General features: G+C 46.5%; 1 protein-coding gene and 1 pseudogene across 1 annotated transcript in view; one reads left to right on the top strand and one right to left on the bottom strand.

The window, feature by feature from the left end:
- Positions 1 to 5,680, top strand: part of LOC144169168 (uncharacterized) — a 35,541-nt gene extending 29,861 nt beyond the window's left edge. Inside the window, exons 4-5 of the mRNA XM_077698194.1 lie at positions 1,805 to 2,159; positions 5,442 to 5,680. Coding sequence (XP_077554320.1) covers positions 1,805 to 2,159; positions 5,442 to 5,673 — 587 coding nt within the window. The 3' untranslated portion in view covers positions 5,674 to 5,680. The remainder of the gene's footprint in view (positions 1 to 1,804; positions 2,160 to 5,441) is intronic.
- A 6,604-nt stretch (positions 5,681 to 12,284) lies between these two features.
- LOC144168251 (uncharacterized) lies at positions 12,285 to 15,199 on the bottom strand (annotated as a pseudogene).
- Between the last annotated feature and the right edge of the window lie 3,148 nt (positions 15,200 to 18,347).

Raw genomic sequence — 18,347 nt, 5'->3', positions numbered from 1 at the left:
GTCGGGGAAACACTGCTGCAAGCCTTAAAAAATAATGCTCTTGTAGGAAGTACGTAAAAAAAATTACGCCCTTCTTTCCGCGAGGGAACCCTGATGTGATGCGACGCATCAGGGGGAGCGTTTGGACTGACGCTGGTATTGGATTGCGTCAGCCCACTCGCTGAAGAGACTGTCGCTTCCATCACGTCTTCATCGGAAGATCTTGCGCGGAGGTATCGTCAAGCAAAGTCAAGATAAGTGCGAGATCGAGCGCTGGACTGATCCGGCGCCGTGCGCTGCCCCGCTTATATTCCCGCTTTTGAAAGGAGAGGAGCCGGGGGGGAGAGTCACGCGCATGCGCACACATGCGCGCACCCAGAGCAGCGAAACGCACACGCGCAGCTGTTGCTATGATAATGAGACGGAGTGAGAGTGCGCACACATGCGCGCACCCAGAGCAGCGAAGCGCACACGCGCAACTGTTGTTATGATAATGAGACGGAGTGAGAGTGTTGCGCACAGCTTTCGGAGAGAAGAACGGAGGAGAGTTGCACATGTCCAGTGAGCGTGCGGACGCCGCGACTATAGAGGGACATACCGGAGAGCAAGAGATGCGTCGCATCTAAAATGTTAAGAAGGAGATTATGACCAGAGTATTTTTTGTATGACTACGGCGGCACCCATCGAAGAACCAACACAACCGCCTTTACCTATGCTAAATAGAGTCTAAGGAACTTTGTGTCGAACATAAATGTTTACCCTGAAGGCGTGCAAACTTCCTGAATATTTAATAATTAGTTTGTATACACCTCCCAGATTTTTTATGAAACCTCCAAAGTTTCATTAAACTAGGTTTTGTTAGTTTAACACGTTATTTAAACAAACGCATAGTGCTGCTGAACCCGAGGGCGCGGGTTTGGTCCCATCCGTTTTGGCCGCTTTTCTGTTTTGGGCGAAAAGTGGAAATGCCTGTGCGCTGCGATTTTGGCGTACGTTAGAGACCGCCAGGTGGCAAAATTAATCCTAAGCCCTCTACCACAGCCCAGCTTATAGCCCATGCATAGCTTCGGAGCGTTAAACCTCATAATCTGAATATCCTTATACGAGACACTCAGGATAATTTTGTAAAATGACCTTGAAGCACACAGCAGGAGACGGCATGCGCACCTACACTGCGCGTGTTTTCGTGCGCTACCGCTACCTCACTGATGACGTAATAGGTCCGGAACATTTAAAAATAGAAAAAAGGTGCACCCTTTGCGGGTTGATCAGTTTATGTTGGGTTGTTAGGTGTGTACATAAGTGTATGACAAACCACAAAGAACCTTGCGGACATTTCGCATGTATTGTGGTTTGCATGATGAACTTGCGCTGGTGATAGTGATTGCCAAAATTTTTTTTATTGAATAAAATGATTGCGCTAAAAGGGACACGGACGGAGTGAGGACAAACACACACAGCCCAACGCACGGCGCACACACACGTCTGTCCTCACTCCGTCCGTGTCCCTTTTTAGCGCAATCATTTTATTCAACAATGGAGTACCAACGTGCCCAGGACGCTACTTATTTTTTTTATATTTTCTGCGGTGCGCGGTGAGCAATATACGCAATTCTGTAGGGATTTAAAGATTGCCTGCGCTGAATAAATGATGCAGAATACTTTGTTTTCTATTGCCAACTTTGAAATCAATTCCTAAAAAAGCTACAAATTTAGAACTGATGAAAGAAACAATGAATTTCACCACAGCTTGGAAACGGGCTCCGGTGGAATTTTTATAGCCAACCTATTCAAACCTTCTAAAGCGTGGTTTTTTTTTATGCAGAAGGGACATACTGCGTCAACTGCACCATGCTGGACGTAGCTTTTTCTGATGCAATTCACAAATACCAACTCGAGCCGGCTAATTTGCCGGCAAGTACAAGCAACATGGTCGGAAGCCTTCTGGCGACCATTGTCACAGTCAAGATTATGAACGCCACTGTGGATGGACTGTCCAGGACGCGCCAGGCAGGTGATGTTATTGCCCGCGTCAACAAGTGTGGTGCATTTGCTTTCCTCGACCTCATGCTGCATAACCTGACTGCCAGCTTTGCTCTGCATGCGAGCACTTGGCTTGTAAGTGTTGACGCAATCGTTGCTGCCAGTGTCTCGGCAAGAGTCATCGTCAAAGTTGTGGAGTAAGTAGCATTTTCATTCCACGTTTTAATAAGTCAGCACAGATGTACAAACGAAGATTTAAAATCGGTAAATGACATCTAGGAATTTGTTCACTGCCCTGGCAATGATCTGCGCATACTCTACAAATTTCGAAACAGATTATTACGCAATACTACATATACATGGAAGTAGTTATGAGCGGAATCCATTCATTAATCATTTTGATGCGGCACTGCTTCGAAATACATAATAAAAATGTGCCCTCCCTTGTGCTCTTAACAACTTTTACAGCCAAGCGTCAATGCCATGAGTATGATTGCGTTTTGGGTGCTGCGTAAACATAGTATTTTCGAGATCTGCAAAATTCGGGGTGCCTTTATGTAAACTAACTTACAAAATAAGGGAAAGGAAGCAAGATTCAGCATAACGCATTGAAATAAGATCCGTCGCAAAATGTGAGAAAGAGGGCGAAATAAGTGTCCCTTGATTATGTTCTGAGGGTCTAGGTGAACAAGCACGCGAAGATGGTACCTTGCCTGCGCGCGTGGGGAGAGTCAAAGGAAGCACAACTACAGAAGTACTAGCCGTGCAGTCAATCATTGCAGGAACTTTATTTCTACTCCTCTAATAATTTGGCTATAATTTGGTATCATTGCGGTATTTTTATATTTGGTTCTGGGGCAAATGCCTTAAATACCTGATCTCAGAAAAAACCGTTACCGCGTTGTTGTTATAGTTGTATACGCAAATAGCTGCTGCTGTGAAAATTCAATAAGAAAGTCATCTGAGCCTACACGGTCCGAGCCGAGCCATCCAGATTAGAAGTCAGGTATTTTACCACCGCTCGAACAAAGCACGTTTCCAGCGCAGAAACGAAATTCATCTTTTGCATGCTCCATGACGTGTGAACGGGACTGTGCGTGAGTAGAAAAGGTGCATGCGAACGACTGAGGATTCTGATTCCGGGAAACGTGTATGTGAAGTGTCGCCAGTCCGTCGGTGAATGTAAAAGGACGAGACGGAAATGCGCCGTAGCAGCCAACATTGTCGGATAACTATCCCCGGATTTTCGCTTACAAAGTCCGTAAAACGACTTAAGTTCCTCGACTAATTTCCACTGCACTCCCAATACAGCATAATTACTGCGATCAGAGAGTGATTACTACATTGTATCGCTACTATTCCGCAGTTAAACAGGGGGAACAGAAACAGCTTACGAAGTTATGTTACACTGATACCTGTAAAAATAGTCACAACAGTAATAAAAACATTTCGTCATGAAATATGTCAAGGATTTTCGGATGAACGAACGTGGAGAAAAAGAAGCATAAAATTGCTACTACGCATAAAAAAGAGGTACAAAACACGAATGTTTTTAGTTTGTTCGCACACAGCAATTGCAAAGCACAAACACGTAGAGCTAAACAGGACGAAAGAGGCAATCCAATAAGGGATAACATGCGACATGGGAGGTTTTGTATTTCACCGCAATTGCACATAGTATGTTCGACAGTATCTTAGCAGCTGCCTGTAGTATTTCTGGTCTGATCAGTGCCAGTAAAAAGTTAGTAGTCATGGACGAAAATTTGGATTTAGGCACACCTTCAATGCGGACAGACGATACGAACTTTTTAAAATGCAGGGATATAGGCAATAAAAATATACCTTCAGAGGAAAACGGCTGTGATACGGGATGGTCACGCAGTTTACCAGCATAAGTTGACATATCTAAGGATGTCGTTTTCTTGTTCTCGCGAGGGAAAATTTATTTCTCGTACATCCTGTTTCGAGTGGTTTGAATTAGTCACATAACATTTTAGCTTTACAATCATAACCTGTTCGTACATTTGCACTCTGTTTTGAGAGTAGTGAAATGTCAAGCGGGAAATGCCATATCACTTGACAGATTTTTGCCGAAAAATTAGATGTGGTCATCTCGGTGTGAACCATAGGTTTTAGATTTGCCCTGTGAAGCAACAGTTCTGTTTGGAGGCGTCCATTTTGATTGCGTACAGAAGAACTTAACTAGCTTGAAATCTTTACATTGCGCCAAAATTCCAGTACAGGTCGCGTTTGTTCTTCATAGGCCGCGCGGCCGACATTGAACTCATGGCCATGTGCACTGTAGTGGAACGGTTTTTTTGCACTGAAGTTTATTTTTCTTGGTCACAGAAGAACACAGGGAATGCAATAGGCGGATAGTCTGAAAGAGAACTTCTTTCCGAGCACAGTTCACACAGAGGTACATTTGTATACAAACAAAACAAAACATGGCAATTATTCGCAAAACCGAACATGCCAAAGAAATGGTTTACAAGGAAATTGAAAAACATAAAAAAACACTCCTAACTAAATAAAACACACCACTGTGTATTGTATATAGGACCACATATCGCAACATAATTTTAATTATCCAGTATTATTAGGATAATCACAGGATAACAACGGCAATCAAAAGCACCGGTTGTATTTGCGAGGAGAAAACCCAGTTGGCCAATATTAAGTGAATGCAAGGCACACGAACATATTAGTTACACCGAACATCGCTTTACGTTATTAGCGCTTTAAATGTGTGATTCGATACACTATTTAAAATCTTCTATATAAAATTTACTTGCATCGCTATCATATTTAAAAGAACAGGAATTTGTATTCTAAATGTTGTATTCTAAACATTGGCAGAACGCTGTCTGCTTTCGGCGAAACTTGAGTAAGAGGCGAAAACACCACATTGAGGGCCAAGAGGCAAGCACACCAAACGGGACCGCTTTTTATAAACGCCCTTGGTTGGTGTCTCTGCCTCTTCCTCAACATGTTGATGTGCCCAATTGGACCGGTAATGCTAAGCAGTGTTCTTGTTTTTTGTGGAAACGGTCATGACTTGTGCTTTAGTGGGAATATTTTTAACAGTAGTTTAAAGTTCTGATGTTTTAATTTGAGGATAAAGTGTCTTGGGTACGACTTTGTCAATGCAATTTACATTCAACGTGTCCAATAAATTTGCCGGGTATTTGTAGGGAGCTTGTACACTTTTTAGGCAAAGATAACCTAGGCGGACCCGATGATGAATTACAGTGTAACTATTTGAATTACATATAAATGCGGTAGAAACGTGTGCGTTCGGAATAAGTCATATATACCCTTGAATAAATTTATTTGTTTCACGGCCCTGGTTTAATAAAGGTTCTCATGAAATCTTCATAAAAAATCACCCATGACAACTCAAAACTTAGAACAATTGTATATAGGAGCTGAGTACATTGCTTTAATTTTTATGGGTTTTATCCCTGCCTTTTTTGCAGAAAAAACGAAACTCTTGTGCTTGAACAACTCGTTGTGAACGTTACGGATCGTGTAAACATAACCGTCACGCCGATGAGTGCTATGGCGTCGATGGCATCTTTGGTCCTGCCTACAAGACTGATTGGCAACCTACTTAAGGCCCACCTTCCTATTCTACTGAACGACACAATTCAAAGTGGTCTAACAAAGCTGAATGAATACGCTCACAATCAAACAAAAAATAAAGCCTGAAACACGAAATGGACTACATTTTACGCGTGAATTTCAATAGAACGTCTGAAGGACGAGGCTGACGTTCTCTGAAGTCCCCTGTGTTCTACGTTGAGGTCGGAAGCCTTCGAAAGCGCAAGGGTAGATGCGGAGTAGAGGGACCTGAGACGACAGTACGCTACGGCCTGCCGTCAGCAGGCCTAATATCACGCCTTGACGTCTACCCGCGTCGACCGATAGGCACAGTCCATGGTATCACGTGACTTGCACATAGGAAGGCATAACTTCAAGCTCACACAGCGTTAAGCCTAAAAAAAGGCCTTAGGCCTAACGCCGCCATTTAAGGTCAAACTTCGTCAACCGGAGGCCGTTTGATAAAAAAAGTTATTGTGCTCAACGTAATTGGAATACGGCGTACTCGTTGACTGTGAAGCGACAAAGCTAGACTGTAGGCCTAAGCTGAGGCATCCTGGAATCCTACCGCTGGTAGTTTTAAACTAGCAAAGTCATATATACCCGCAGGGTTGCTAATGCCAGTTGTGGGGTACGAAAAGGCTTTATGAATAGGGTTGTACGCCGCTGCAGAGCGCGTTGATACCGATAATGCTAGGGCATGTGGAAGGTAATAACGAATCCGTGAATAAGTCGCAGCGCGTGCAAAAATAGGGTCGACAATAAGGAATTCGCGACCGTCGTCTGAATTATGTTTGCGCAGTCAGCCACGCAGCCACTGCGATGTGTATACAGTAAAAGCTAACTTGCATATTTCCAAACCTAATGCTTTGTGTGATATTACAATTGCCAGCTTATCTACGGGAAGTAAATAAGCTCATACAGAGCAGAATACCCGAAATAATTACAGCACAATTATTCGATGCTAAACGAATGCAATTTGCGAAATTCTAGTGAATATAATTGTAACTGAGTTAGCCATACAAAATTTTCCAGGGTATAGTTATTTAGGCCGCAAAACTATGTGCAATTTTTTTTAAAGTGTACTGAATGCGAGGGCAGCTGAGACTGCTTTTTCTACAAAGCCGTCCTCATTGAACAACGAGTTAGGAAGCACAGCTGTGTTCGTAAAAGTTACGGGAAATCGACATGCTATAAAATTTTCAGTCCTATGAAGTGTAGCATTATTACAGAACTCGGAACTCGTCAGTGATGAACAATATAAATTTAGTCGTACGTTTCAGATTTAGAGCACGTTCCACACATCAGCTATCCGATCTCGATATCCACTGCCATGCTGAACGGTGGCAATTGCCCCGAGTGAAACGTGTTTTTAAATTGAAGCTTTCAGCTTCGCACTCATGTCGTCAAATGTCCATCCAAAATGCAAAAGCCAACTTTGTGAAACCATGATGATGATCGGGGTTAAAGTGAGGAAACATTAGAGAATTTTAGCTAATCATGTTCGACGGTCCGCTCCGGTATCGGCAGCACGCTCAGCCCAACCGGAGCGTCAGCAGCAGAAACACTTTTAGCTAACCGATAACCTTATCGCTCTCGAGAGAGGAGCATTTGCGCGTCTGGTCGGGCCTTCGTGGAATGTAAACCAGAAAGTCATCCAAACGAAAATACAAGAAATGTTTTAAAGCAAAGCTTTTTACCTTTACCCCCCAAGGGTTCTTTCGCGACCGTTGGTGTGACCAGAAAACTCCAGCGAACAAATAAAAGAATTCACTGGCACCACCGGGAATCGAGCATGGAAATAATAGACTAACAAAAGGAGAGCCCGTTGTCTTACCGATTTAGCTACGAGCCCACGCGAAGACAGGGACGACAGGTGGTGTACTCACCAAGCACATCTGCGGGTTTACCACCGGCGTTCTCGCTGAATGCCACGTGAAAGCGTCACGCGATCACTCACGCTCGTCTAGCGGCCCGGTGCGCACCTTGCGCATGTGCTAAGAGTTACAAAAATTAAAGGAAGCTCGCACCAATTCATGGCATCACTTCTAGTACGCCAATGTGATAAATCCTGTGGCCTCCAGTGTTCACGTAAAAAATCACAGCTCCTTGTCGTCCACCCCCACGCCAAATCAAGGAATACATTCAAATACTCCTTGATGGCCAGGCCATCACTCCAAGCAACAGCATCAAGATCATTGGCCTACATCTTGAGGCTAACACCAAGTGTGACGTCTCCTTGCAGCGCCTCAAAAAAATCGCGCCAATCCATGCCGTGAATGTGGTTGGAAAGCAAAGCTGGAAACGGCACCCACAACGATTACCCATGCGACGTCCCTTAAATTCACTCACATCGCTCTACAAATAGTAAAACCAGAGATAAATGAAATGCACTTAACCACACCATTTATTACTTCAGAGATATTCTTGATCAGGTTCATCAATGCATGATGCATGAACGGTGTTTGGTTGAGTTTTATTGGTGTAGCACAAGCGTGGCAACTGTTTTCATAAAATTAAAGTAAGCTCCAATCCGGTGTTAGACGATCTGGCTTCTCCCTCTCTGCGCCGCGGGCAGAGGCGACGAGACTTCCGGCAGGGAAGGAGGAGGAAGAAATACTTCTGTTCAGATTTCTGGACGGCCGAGAGTGCAGCCCCGGGGAGTGATACCTTCTTCTGTGGGGCCCATATGCAGACCTCGCGGCCTGTGTTCTGTCCACTCGCTGAAGCTGGGTAGGTAGAGAGGGAATGGACAGCAGCATCTCCCCTTGCTCTTGTTGGGTAGTTGACGGAAAGAGAGAAGGGTGCTCAGGGCTAAAGTCGCACACCCCGATTACGGGGCGGAGCGTTCCTACTTCTTAGCAAAATTTACATTAAGCGTCGTTGCGATTCGGATGCATTAAGTGAAGAGGCGTTGGCTGTGGGAAGGAGGCCTGATTGTATGAGCCGTAGGGTAGTTTGTTGTTCTCTCGAAAGGTCTGGGTAAGGCGAAGGTACGGTCTCTCTCAGAAGGCGATAATGCTGGGTTATGTGTCTGAACGAGATAAGCGGGTGACTGCCATCTTACAGCTCCATAGTACGGGGGGGTAAAAGTGCAGGCTTGTTGGGTGGGCATATTTGTTGCCCTCCATTGAAGCGTGAGGGGGTGTCCAGATGAGCTGAATGGAACCGTTTGGGGAGTGTTTTTTTAACGCTTGCAGTGCAGGTCAGGACACCCAACCCGACTGGTAATTCCAGTAGGCTTGCTGGGAATGAATGACTACCCTCCGAACCCCTGGTTGAGCAAGAGCCAAGGTGGTGGCTGCCTCTTCTGCTGCCGTCATTCCTTGGGTCTTAAGAGAGGTACCGCAAGGAAGTTGGTTCTGAAGGTAACCAGGATGATGGCGTATTGCTGCCCTCGATGTTTGGAGACCTCTGTGCAGATAACTGCATGCTTCCCACCCAGGGTGGTGTTGAGCCCTTGAGCCCGTGCTTGTTGGGGACCGTCGCCGTGTAAGGGGTTCATATATTTCTAAGCAAAGGGAGCATCTTCAGTTCTTCTCGCCAAGAGTGCGGGAGCACATCAAGCGGAGTGGCATTCTGGGCTGCCAAGCCAATCTGGTGAAGCATGCGGTTACCCACCGCAGTTCTGAGTCGGACCTTCTGGTTATAAATATGGCCTTCTATCAGCTCTTCCACCGTATTGTGGAGCCCCGTGCTAAGCAGCCTCTGTGTGGACGTACTAATTAGAAGACCAATGGCCTGCTCGACCGCCTTTCTATTCATTATATAAAGCATCTCTATGTCTTCCTTGTCGATAAGACGAAAGGGGGTTGACGTAAGTGACTCTCGAGAGGACAAAAGCTTCAATTAATTGAAAGGTACCGGATTCCTTTAGGCCTCGCTTCTTGGTGGCAACTCGCCTGATCATGTGTATGATTTGATTAATGCTGTTTTTGAGGCTCTGCAAGGAGACGTCACACTTGGTGTTAGCCTCGAGATGTAGGCCCAGGATCTTGATGGTGTTGCTTGGAGTGATGGCCTGGCCATCAACGAGTATTTGAATGTATTCCTTCATTTGTCGTGGGGGTGGACGACAAGGAGCTGTGATTTTTTACTTGAACACTGGAGGCCACAGGCTTTAGCACATTGGCGTACTAGAAGTGAGATGCCATGAATTGGTGCGAGCTTCCTTTAATTTTTGTAACTCTTAGCACATGAGCAAGGTGCGTACCGGGCCGCTAGAAGGGCGTGAGTGATCGCGTGACGCTTTTACTTGGCATTCAGCGAGAACGCCGACGGTAAACCCGCAGATGTGCTTGGTGAGTACACCACCTGTCGTCCCTGTCTCCGCGTGGGCTCCTAGCTAAATCGGTAAGACAACGGGCTCTCCCTTTGTTAGTTTATTAGTTCCAGGTTCGATTCCCGGTGGTGCCGGTGAATTCTTTTATTTGTTCGCTGGAGTTTTCTGGTGACACCAACGGTCGCGAAAGAACGCTTGGGGGGTAGAGGTAAAAAGCTTTGCTTTAAAACAGCACTAATGAAATCATACACATGATCAGGCGAGTTGCCACCAAGAAGCGCGGCCTAAAGGAATCCGGTACCTTTCGATTAATTGAAGCTTTTGTCCTCTCTGGAGTCACTTACGTCAACCCCCCGTCTTCTTCTCGACAAGAAAGACATAGAGATGCTTTATATAATGATTAGAAAGGCGGTCGAGCAGCCCATTGGTCTTCTCATGAGTGCGTCCACACAGAGGCTGCTTAGCACGGGGCTCCACAACACGGTGGAAGAGCTGATAGAAGGCCATCTTTCTAACCAGGAGGTCCGACTCAGAACTGCGGTGGGTAACCGCATGCTTCACTAGATTGGCTTGGCAGCCCAGAATGTCACTCCGCTTGATGTGCTCCCGCCCTCTTGGCGACAAGAACTGAATATGCTCCCTTTGCTTAGAAATATATGAATCCCTTACACGACGACGGTCCCCAACAAGCACGGGCTCAAGGGCTCAACACCACCCTGGCTGGGGTGCATGCAGTTATCTGCACAGACGTCTCCAAACATCGAGGGCAGCAATACGCCAACATCGTTGCTAACTTCAGAACCAACTTTCTTGCGGTACCTCTCTTAGGACCCAAGAAATGACGGCAGCGGAATGGGCAGCCATCACCTTGGCTCTTGCTCAACCAGGGGCTCGGAGGGTAGTCATTCATTCCCAGCAAGCCTACTGGAATTACCAGTCGGGTTGGGTGTCCTGACCTGCACTGCGCGTGTTAAAAAAACACTCCCCAAACGGTTCCATTCAGCTCATCTGGACACCCCCTCACGCTTCAATGAAGGGCAACAAATATGCCCACCCAACAAGCCTGCACTTTCACCCCCAGTGCTATGGAGCTGTACGACGACAGTCAACTGCTTGTCTCGTTCAGAAACATAACCCAGCATTATCGCCTTCTGAGAGAGACCGTACCTTCGCCTTACCCAGACCTTTCGAGAGAACAACAAACTACCCTACGGCTCATACAATCTGGCCTCCTTCCCACAGCCAACGCCTCTTCACTTAATGCATCCAAATCGCAACGAGGCTTAATGTAAATTTTGCTCAGAAGTAGGAATACTCCGCCCCGTAATCGGGGTGTGCGACTTTAGCCCTGAGCACCCTCCTCTCTTTCCGTCAACTACCCAACAAGAGCAAGGGGAGATACTGCTGTCCATTCCCTGTCTGCCTACCCAGCTTCAGCGAGTGGACAGAACACAGGCCGCGCGGTCTGCATATGGGCCATACAGAAGAAGGTATCACTCCCCGGGGCTGCACTCTCGGCCGTCCAGAAATCTGAACAGAAGTATTTCTTCCTCCTCCTTCTCTGCCGGAAGTCTCGTCGCCTCTGTCCGCGGCGCAGAGAGAGAGAACCCAGATCGTCTAACACCGGGTTGGAGCTTACTTTAATTTTATAAAAACAGTTTCCACTCTTGTGCTACACCAATAAAACTCAACCAAACACCATTCATGCATCATGCATTGATTTATCCTGACCAAGAATATCTCTGAAGTAATAAATGGTGTGGTTAAGTGCATTTCATTTATCTCTGGTTTTACTATTTGTAGAGCGATGTGAGTGAATTTAAGGGACGTCGCATGGGTAATCGTTGTGGGTGCCGTTTCCAGCTTTGCTTTCCAACAACATTCACGGCATGGATTGGCGCGATTTTTTTTAACAAGGGGATGAGCCGCGTTAGGCCGGCGGTTGAGTGGGGGTTTGGGAAAATTTCTGGGCTGTTTGCTTTCCTGGATTTTAGAAAAAAAAACAGAAGCTCTACAAGCAGAACTTAGCACGAATGTACAGGGTCAGCGCCATTTTGGCAAACTGCCACACCTCCCTCTATGGATCCCAGGTTTCGCCATACTTTGAAGTTGACCAACCCTGTCTGGAGGCCTACCTCACCACCAGGATTAAGTAGAATGTACATACGTGGAAACTGCAGATGCTAGTTTAGAAAGATGCAGTTTTATTTCAGTCATAGAAGTAGTCCTATAAAGGCCTACAATTTGGCCAAACATATTGCAACGAAGTTACTGCAGCAATAGGCGAAAATGAAGCTTAAGTGCACCAATTTCGCAAAATATAATGCCATTTCACAGAAAGTATAAAAATGGAAGCAGTTGCACCTGCAACAAAGACTAGATTAACAAGAGGCGATATCTTATTACTCACACTTTCGAAGAGCGACTAAAAGTCTCTTTAACAAGTTTCCTCAATCCTTTTTTCTTGGTCCTCCAACAGTTTCTTCACCTCGTGGATTAATTGCTTGTGTTCCTGGGCCCTGGAAGAACACGCCTCCGTCTGGAATTTCTTCCCCTCGAGCATCAATTTCCTTTCGTCTTGGGCAAGCCGTTCCTCGTCATGCGCCATCCTTCGCTCGTGGGGGTCCAGTTCACGCTGCTTGATTGCAAACTCATTCACCTCACGCTTTTCCAGGAGCATCATATCAAGCATTTGTAGCTCTCGAAGCCCTGCGAGGCGTAAGCATGGCAAAGTTGTTGTTTTCTTTGCTTTTAAATAAAATGCAACCAATATCACGAGATCACTTGTCCTCAATTTAATTTATGGCCATAACACGCACAATGCGAAAACGCATGTCTGATTTTCTGAATATATATCAAGTCGCATGCCGTAAAAAAGTGCAGAAAAATAGCTCAAGCAATATATCCAGCTGCAATAATATGGCAAGACATTCTGCTTCACACGTTTTATTTTACGCTTGCAAATAGGTGATTTATCTTGTTCGGCATCCCACCTCTTGGCACGCTTAGTGTGGTAGGTCGCTTTCGTGGTGGTTGCCGTGCGGAGTTTGGAACCGCGGTGTCTGCAGGCGGGGTGGTACCGCCCACCGTTACTTCAGTTTCACCTGACTCCACAACCTTCTGGCTGGCTGGTGGCGCTTGACGGTGCAATTGGCTCGTGCGAATTGCACATGTCTAGCAGCAGCTCGCTGACACCAGATGAGTATTTTGCATGAAATGCGGGAACAGTAACACGCGAAAGTAAAACCTACGATCATGGCGAGAAATTTTTGCCGCTCGAAGAGTTGAGTGCGAGAATTTTTCTACACTGCAAAATATATAACTGCGCAGCGTCGCAGATACCAAAGCAAGAACTACAAGTGCGTGATACAAGCTTAGCTCAACAAACTTCCAAGTGAGGTTAGGGTGAAAAATAAAAGTGAAGCAAATGAAAACCATTCAGCCTCTTTTCAGCGAAAGGATGGACCAGAGGGAGCAGTCCATGCGATGTATATTCGATTAAATTCATAAGCACGAGTACAGCCAAATAAACGTGTACACATAAACAACACTTACCTCTGATCTGATGGCTGTCACAGGGCTAGGCGGATTCCCTCGTCACCAACGACACTGCCGCCGCGGTGGCTGCTTCTGTAGGGTGTGCAAACGGCGCAGCTGGTTTTTCCCAACTTTTCTGTCTCACCGCCAGCGGGACGCGCACAGTGGGCAGCGTGGCACCCCTCGTTTGTTGCGCCAACAGGAGCTCGGTTTGTTTTTTTGGGCCGTATCGTTCCCCTTCCTCGGCTGTGTTCTCGGCATGGTTCTCGGCGCGTAGGAAAATTCCCGAGCAAGGTCTGATACATCTTGCAGTAGTCGCTCTTTCTCCCCTTATTGCTCTTCAGTGCCAGACCTGAACAAAACGAGAACGGACGCGCTTGATGCGCTTCAGGGTGGCCCGCATATGCATGCTGTCATCACTGCGAGCATGCACCTATCGCAAAACCACGGAATGAAGCTTAGGAAACGGCTACATGAGCAATGAAACTTACTTCCTGAGGTTGACCCTGTCGTTACAACGGAAGTACCCGATGAGCAGGTCCAACCTCTCTAGGGTGGCATGAATTGTCAACGGTCGCGTGACAAGGTATTCCACATAAGCCAAAACCTCGTCCGACCTTTGCGGTTGCTCGAACGGATTAGCCACTAAGACCTCTTTAGGAGCGCTATATCCTCATCTACTGGGAACCGCTTCCGCCGTTTCGTCGCTGCCGTCTCAGGTAGTATTCTAGGGGCCGCAGTAGTAGCGCTCGCCTAGCTAGGAGCAGCCATCTTGAAACCGCGCACGGGAGCGCGAGCAGCCGTTACGGTATAGTGAACTAGAATAGTTGGGTAGTGGAAAAAGCGGCCGCCTCCGAGTGAGGCACTTAGTGTCAACCCCACGAGGTGGCGCTCGCGTGCCCCGCCTGAGCACTTTTTCGCCTGGGTAAGTGGCGGGCAGGCGTGCGTCGGGCAGTCTCCGAGGAGCTACAGTTCTTTTTTCGTGTCAAAATAGTAGAGAGTGCTATTAATGTACCAAGGTTTTTTATGGGAAAGGTACCTACGTTGTGTATTTACTATTTGCTCTTTTTTTCATCACATTTCACCAAACGAGCAGACCGCGCACGCCGTGCGCAATCTAGGCTAGCGTGCGGATACTTTTTTCTTCATTGTTTGATGGTTTTTTTATCGTGTTGTGTCAACTGAGGAATGAGCGGGGTGCTTAAGGCTTTCTGCTTAAGGTCAATGTTTCTGCTTTTTTTTTCTTCATTTTTTGCTGATTTTTCTATAAAGTTCAGCATACGAGCAAACAGCGTCGTGCATGCGCAAACATTTACGTGGTTTTTTTAACAAATTGTACCCACGACGCACACATGACAGATGTATTAAAACTTCAGTCAAGTCAACAGGAAGCGTGCAAATACAGGATTGTCAGCGTGCAGGAAATACAGCGTGCAAATACCGCAATTGTCAGAAAAGCACCAAGCCACACACCATCATTTTACTGCGCGATCATTTTAAAACTGCATACTGTTTCGCACACTGTACACCAATAAACATAAAATAAATACACTTTATTTACATTTAATTATGTACATCCACGTAACAAAAAATTAAAACAAACAATCGAGAACATATAAACAAGTGTCGTTCCTGCTAGGCTCCTTTTACAATTTCCCAAACCAACATCATGTGCAGCGGCTAGCTGGTGTTGTTTTCCTATAAGGATCATGTGCACCGACTCAACAGTGGGGAGAAAATGTCATTGTGTCATCTGTTTATTGTTCACTTTCCATACTGTAAACAATTACCACATGTGTGCGCTCACCCACGCATGTCCAACGAACGTACAGTCGGTAAAACGCTTGTCTATAACAGCGACTTCAACTTCAACCAGCTACATCCGAAAACTGCCGAAGCATACTCGTTCCAAACATGTCGGAGGCAAAAGCGAAGGGCTAAGACTTCAGAATTCCGCAGTAGTTTTATTCAAATCCCGCACCGGCGGGGCAGGATAGGGCTGAGAGTACGAAAGCTGTGTTATAGACAAGCCTTTTACCGGCTGTACGTGTGGAGCGCTTACCTATAGCAGACTATAGGAACACAAAGGGAAAAGCAAAACCAAAACCACATGTGAGTCGAAATGCAAGTGCGAAATAGAAGCTCGGTGCGCTTGAAGCAAGAGCAGGTACGAATCAGTACCACACGAAAGCGTCAACTCGCCGGAGCGCGCGAGCAACGCCAAACGAGTCCCGGTAATGCGCGCAAACGCAGTGCGTGTGAGAAAACACACACAGCAACGGATAACGAAAGCAAATAAATAACGCAACCAGCAGCGTTCATTTTCGACTGTATTCGAGGGGCATCAGTTCTATTACAGCGTAATTCATCCCTGGTGCGGCAAATGCGCGTAGCAATAGCTTTGCGAATGCTATTAGTAAGGTAGCAAGGTTCTTATGGGAAAAGTACAGCTATGCCGTGCGCATGTACTATTTGTTCATTTTTTCAACCCATTTGGCCAACCAAGCAGACCGCGTGTGTGGTGCTTTAGTGATCGAGGCTAGCGTGTGGATACTGTTACAGCAAAGCTGTAAATGGCTAGGATCTAGCAGATCGTCTCCGGTCCCAGAGCGATGTAGACAGGAATCACTAGCGACCGTAGTCCCACGTTGCGGAGCCCGCTCAAATTCCCGGAATCGTAAAACGGCGCGCCACACCACCGGGCCATGGAAAAAATCATACAAAATTAACAAGGTCCTAGGGCCTTCATAGAGCATGCGCCGTGATTGCCCTACCCGCGCTATAATAAATTTCTACCCATGATTCCTGTGTGTTTTGTACCGTAAGCTACAATGGCCGAGGTTGAGCAGTTTCGCGTGTACCATGAAGGGCCGTTCTGCGCAAGCGCGAGGGGCATTGGATTGGATTCGATTTTGGCTTGGCTCGGAATGAATTGCATTGGATTTGGATTGGATTCGATCGGATTAAAGTGGATTGGGTTGGATTGTGTTGTGGCATAGCAGCGGCAGACGCACTGGCGCCGGCGCGCGCCCAGGTGTGCGCCTCAATTGCGCAGTAGCCAAGTCTGACGCTGCTTCGGAGCCGCTTGATAGCAGTTTCACGTGGCCCGTGAAGAGCCGTACTGAGCATAAGCGAGGAGCAGTGACTGGACACGACTAGACTTTCTGGTAATGACCAGGAAGAATGCTCAATCGCAAATTACAGAGAAATGTGTTTTGCTTCGGGCACCCTTTGGACTACGACCTGCAGTCAAACCTCACGTTGAGGCTCGGCACCGCAGCTTTGCTGGCCATCCTTCTTCACAGAGTGGAAGGGCACTGTGTTTTTCTTCATGGTTTGCTAATGTTTTGGTCGCATTTTGTCAGCCGCGGAAACAGCACGGGGCGTTAGGCAGGCCTACTTACGCACATGTTCGTTTTTTTTTAAATTTGATCACGCTAGAGCACTGCACAAGCCACAATTCCTAGGCCCGGCCCGAACCCGACAAAGTTTTGAATATAAGCTCGAGCCCCGCCCGTACCCGGCAAAATTTAATAAAATAAACCTGACCCGTGGGGCTGTTTTAAAATATCAGCCCGCGTTCGAAATACTATAAACATGAGTCCGAAAAAAAGTTGACCTTTTCAACCTGAAAACGTAACAATGGAACGAGTATATTGGACTCACAATTTGTAAACTTCGACCGAGCTTTGTAAATATATATCCGGACACAGAATAAAAATTTTGGAGAATATCGACAAAATATATTTTTAACAGAGCTCCAGTGACTTCGCGCTACGATTTTTTTTCATTTAACCTAATTGAATAAGCCAACTTTTTGGCATCAACAATCACGAATTTGCGGCGCATGACTGCCGGGCTTCAGACACTGCATGCATGCGCCCGGGCCAGCACGGCACGGAAAAACAATTGTTGAATGCCGAGCCCCGCTCAGTCGCGAGAACATGCATCCCACCTTGCCCGGGCCATTTCAGTGCACTAATCCACACAAGTACAGCAGAAAAGACCTTTATTCGTCCGAAGTTACAGGCCGAGCATGTCGACCGCACAATACACACGATATGCTTTTAATAACTTCACTCAAGGCAGCGAAAACGTCAACATTCAAAACTGTAATTCTCAAAAAAGCACCATATGGCGCACTTTACAACGGGATCATTTTAAAACTGTACAGTTCAGTGATACGCTAGCCATTCATTAACATAAAACAATTACCATATTACGAATGCACAAGTTCATTAATAGTTCTACCCACGTCTTGCAGACGCAAGGTATTATGAAACAGTTAGGAATTAAACAAATAAAAGCAGGGTAAAACAAATCGCAAATATAAAATCTTTGTAGCAATCGCATAAATTTATTAGGGCTATAATCCCACAACACGCTATCGCACTATCCTTCCAAACCGCATGGGCCATGGCCCATCCGAAATAAGAGACCGCAGCAAGCATATGTCCTCTCCAAATTACAAACAAAAAAAGAACCAAGAACATTTAAAGATCACCGTAGTGCGGGCTAGGCTGCTTTTGCAATTACACGCACAAAAATATCATGTGCAGCGGCTTAAGAAACATCAAAACCGAGCGTGAACCACTCAGCATCAGCGCCAGGCGCGGCGGTTAACATGTTCGGCTTCAAGGGCGCTATGGGGAGAAGGCGGCGCTTTTTCCACTACCCAAGTATTCTAGTTCACTATAGTTACGGTCCGCTAAGACAGCCCGGCTAGCGGAGCGGGGCCGCGCTCCGGTAACGCCGCTGGCGGCGTAGCGTGCCGCGCATGCGCACTGGCGCTCCCGCTTGCTATCGGAGCGAAGCGGAGCGTCGAAAACGGTCAGCTAATACTAACGCTTTCCGTGGTCGGAATCGAACCTGGGCCGCTCGCGTTATGAAGCCGACGTCTATCCTATTGCGCGGTTTCAGCACGGACGAAACATTAGAGACATTTAGCTGCCCGTTTCTGACG

This window comes from Haemaphysalis longicornis, unplaced genomic scaffold, assembly GCF_048455015.1.
Source record: "Haemaphysalis longicornis isolate Haplotype H1 unplaced genomic scaffold, Haemaphysalis longicornis Haplotype H1 scaffold_2, whole genome shotgun sequence".
NCBI lineage: Eukaryota > Metazoa > Arthropoda > Arachnida > Ixodida > Ixodidae > Haemaphysalis > Haemaphysalis longicornis.
The sequence above is the reverse complement of the archived record's forward strand: the minus strand, read 5'-3'. Positions and strand labels throughout refer to the sequence as shown.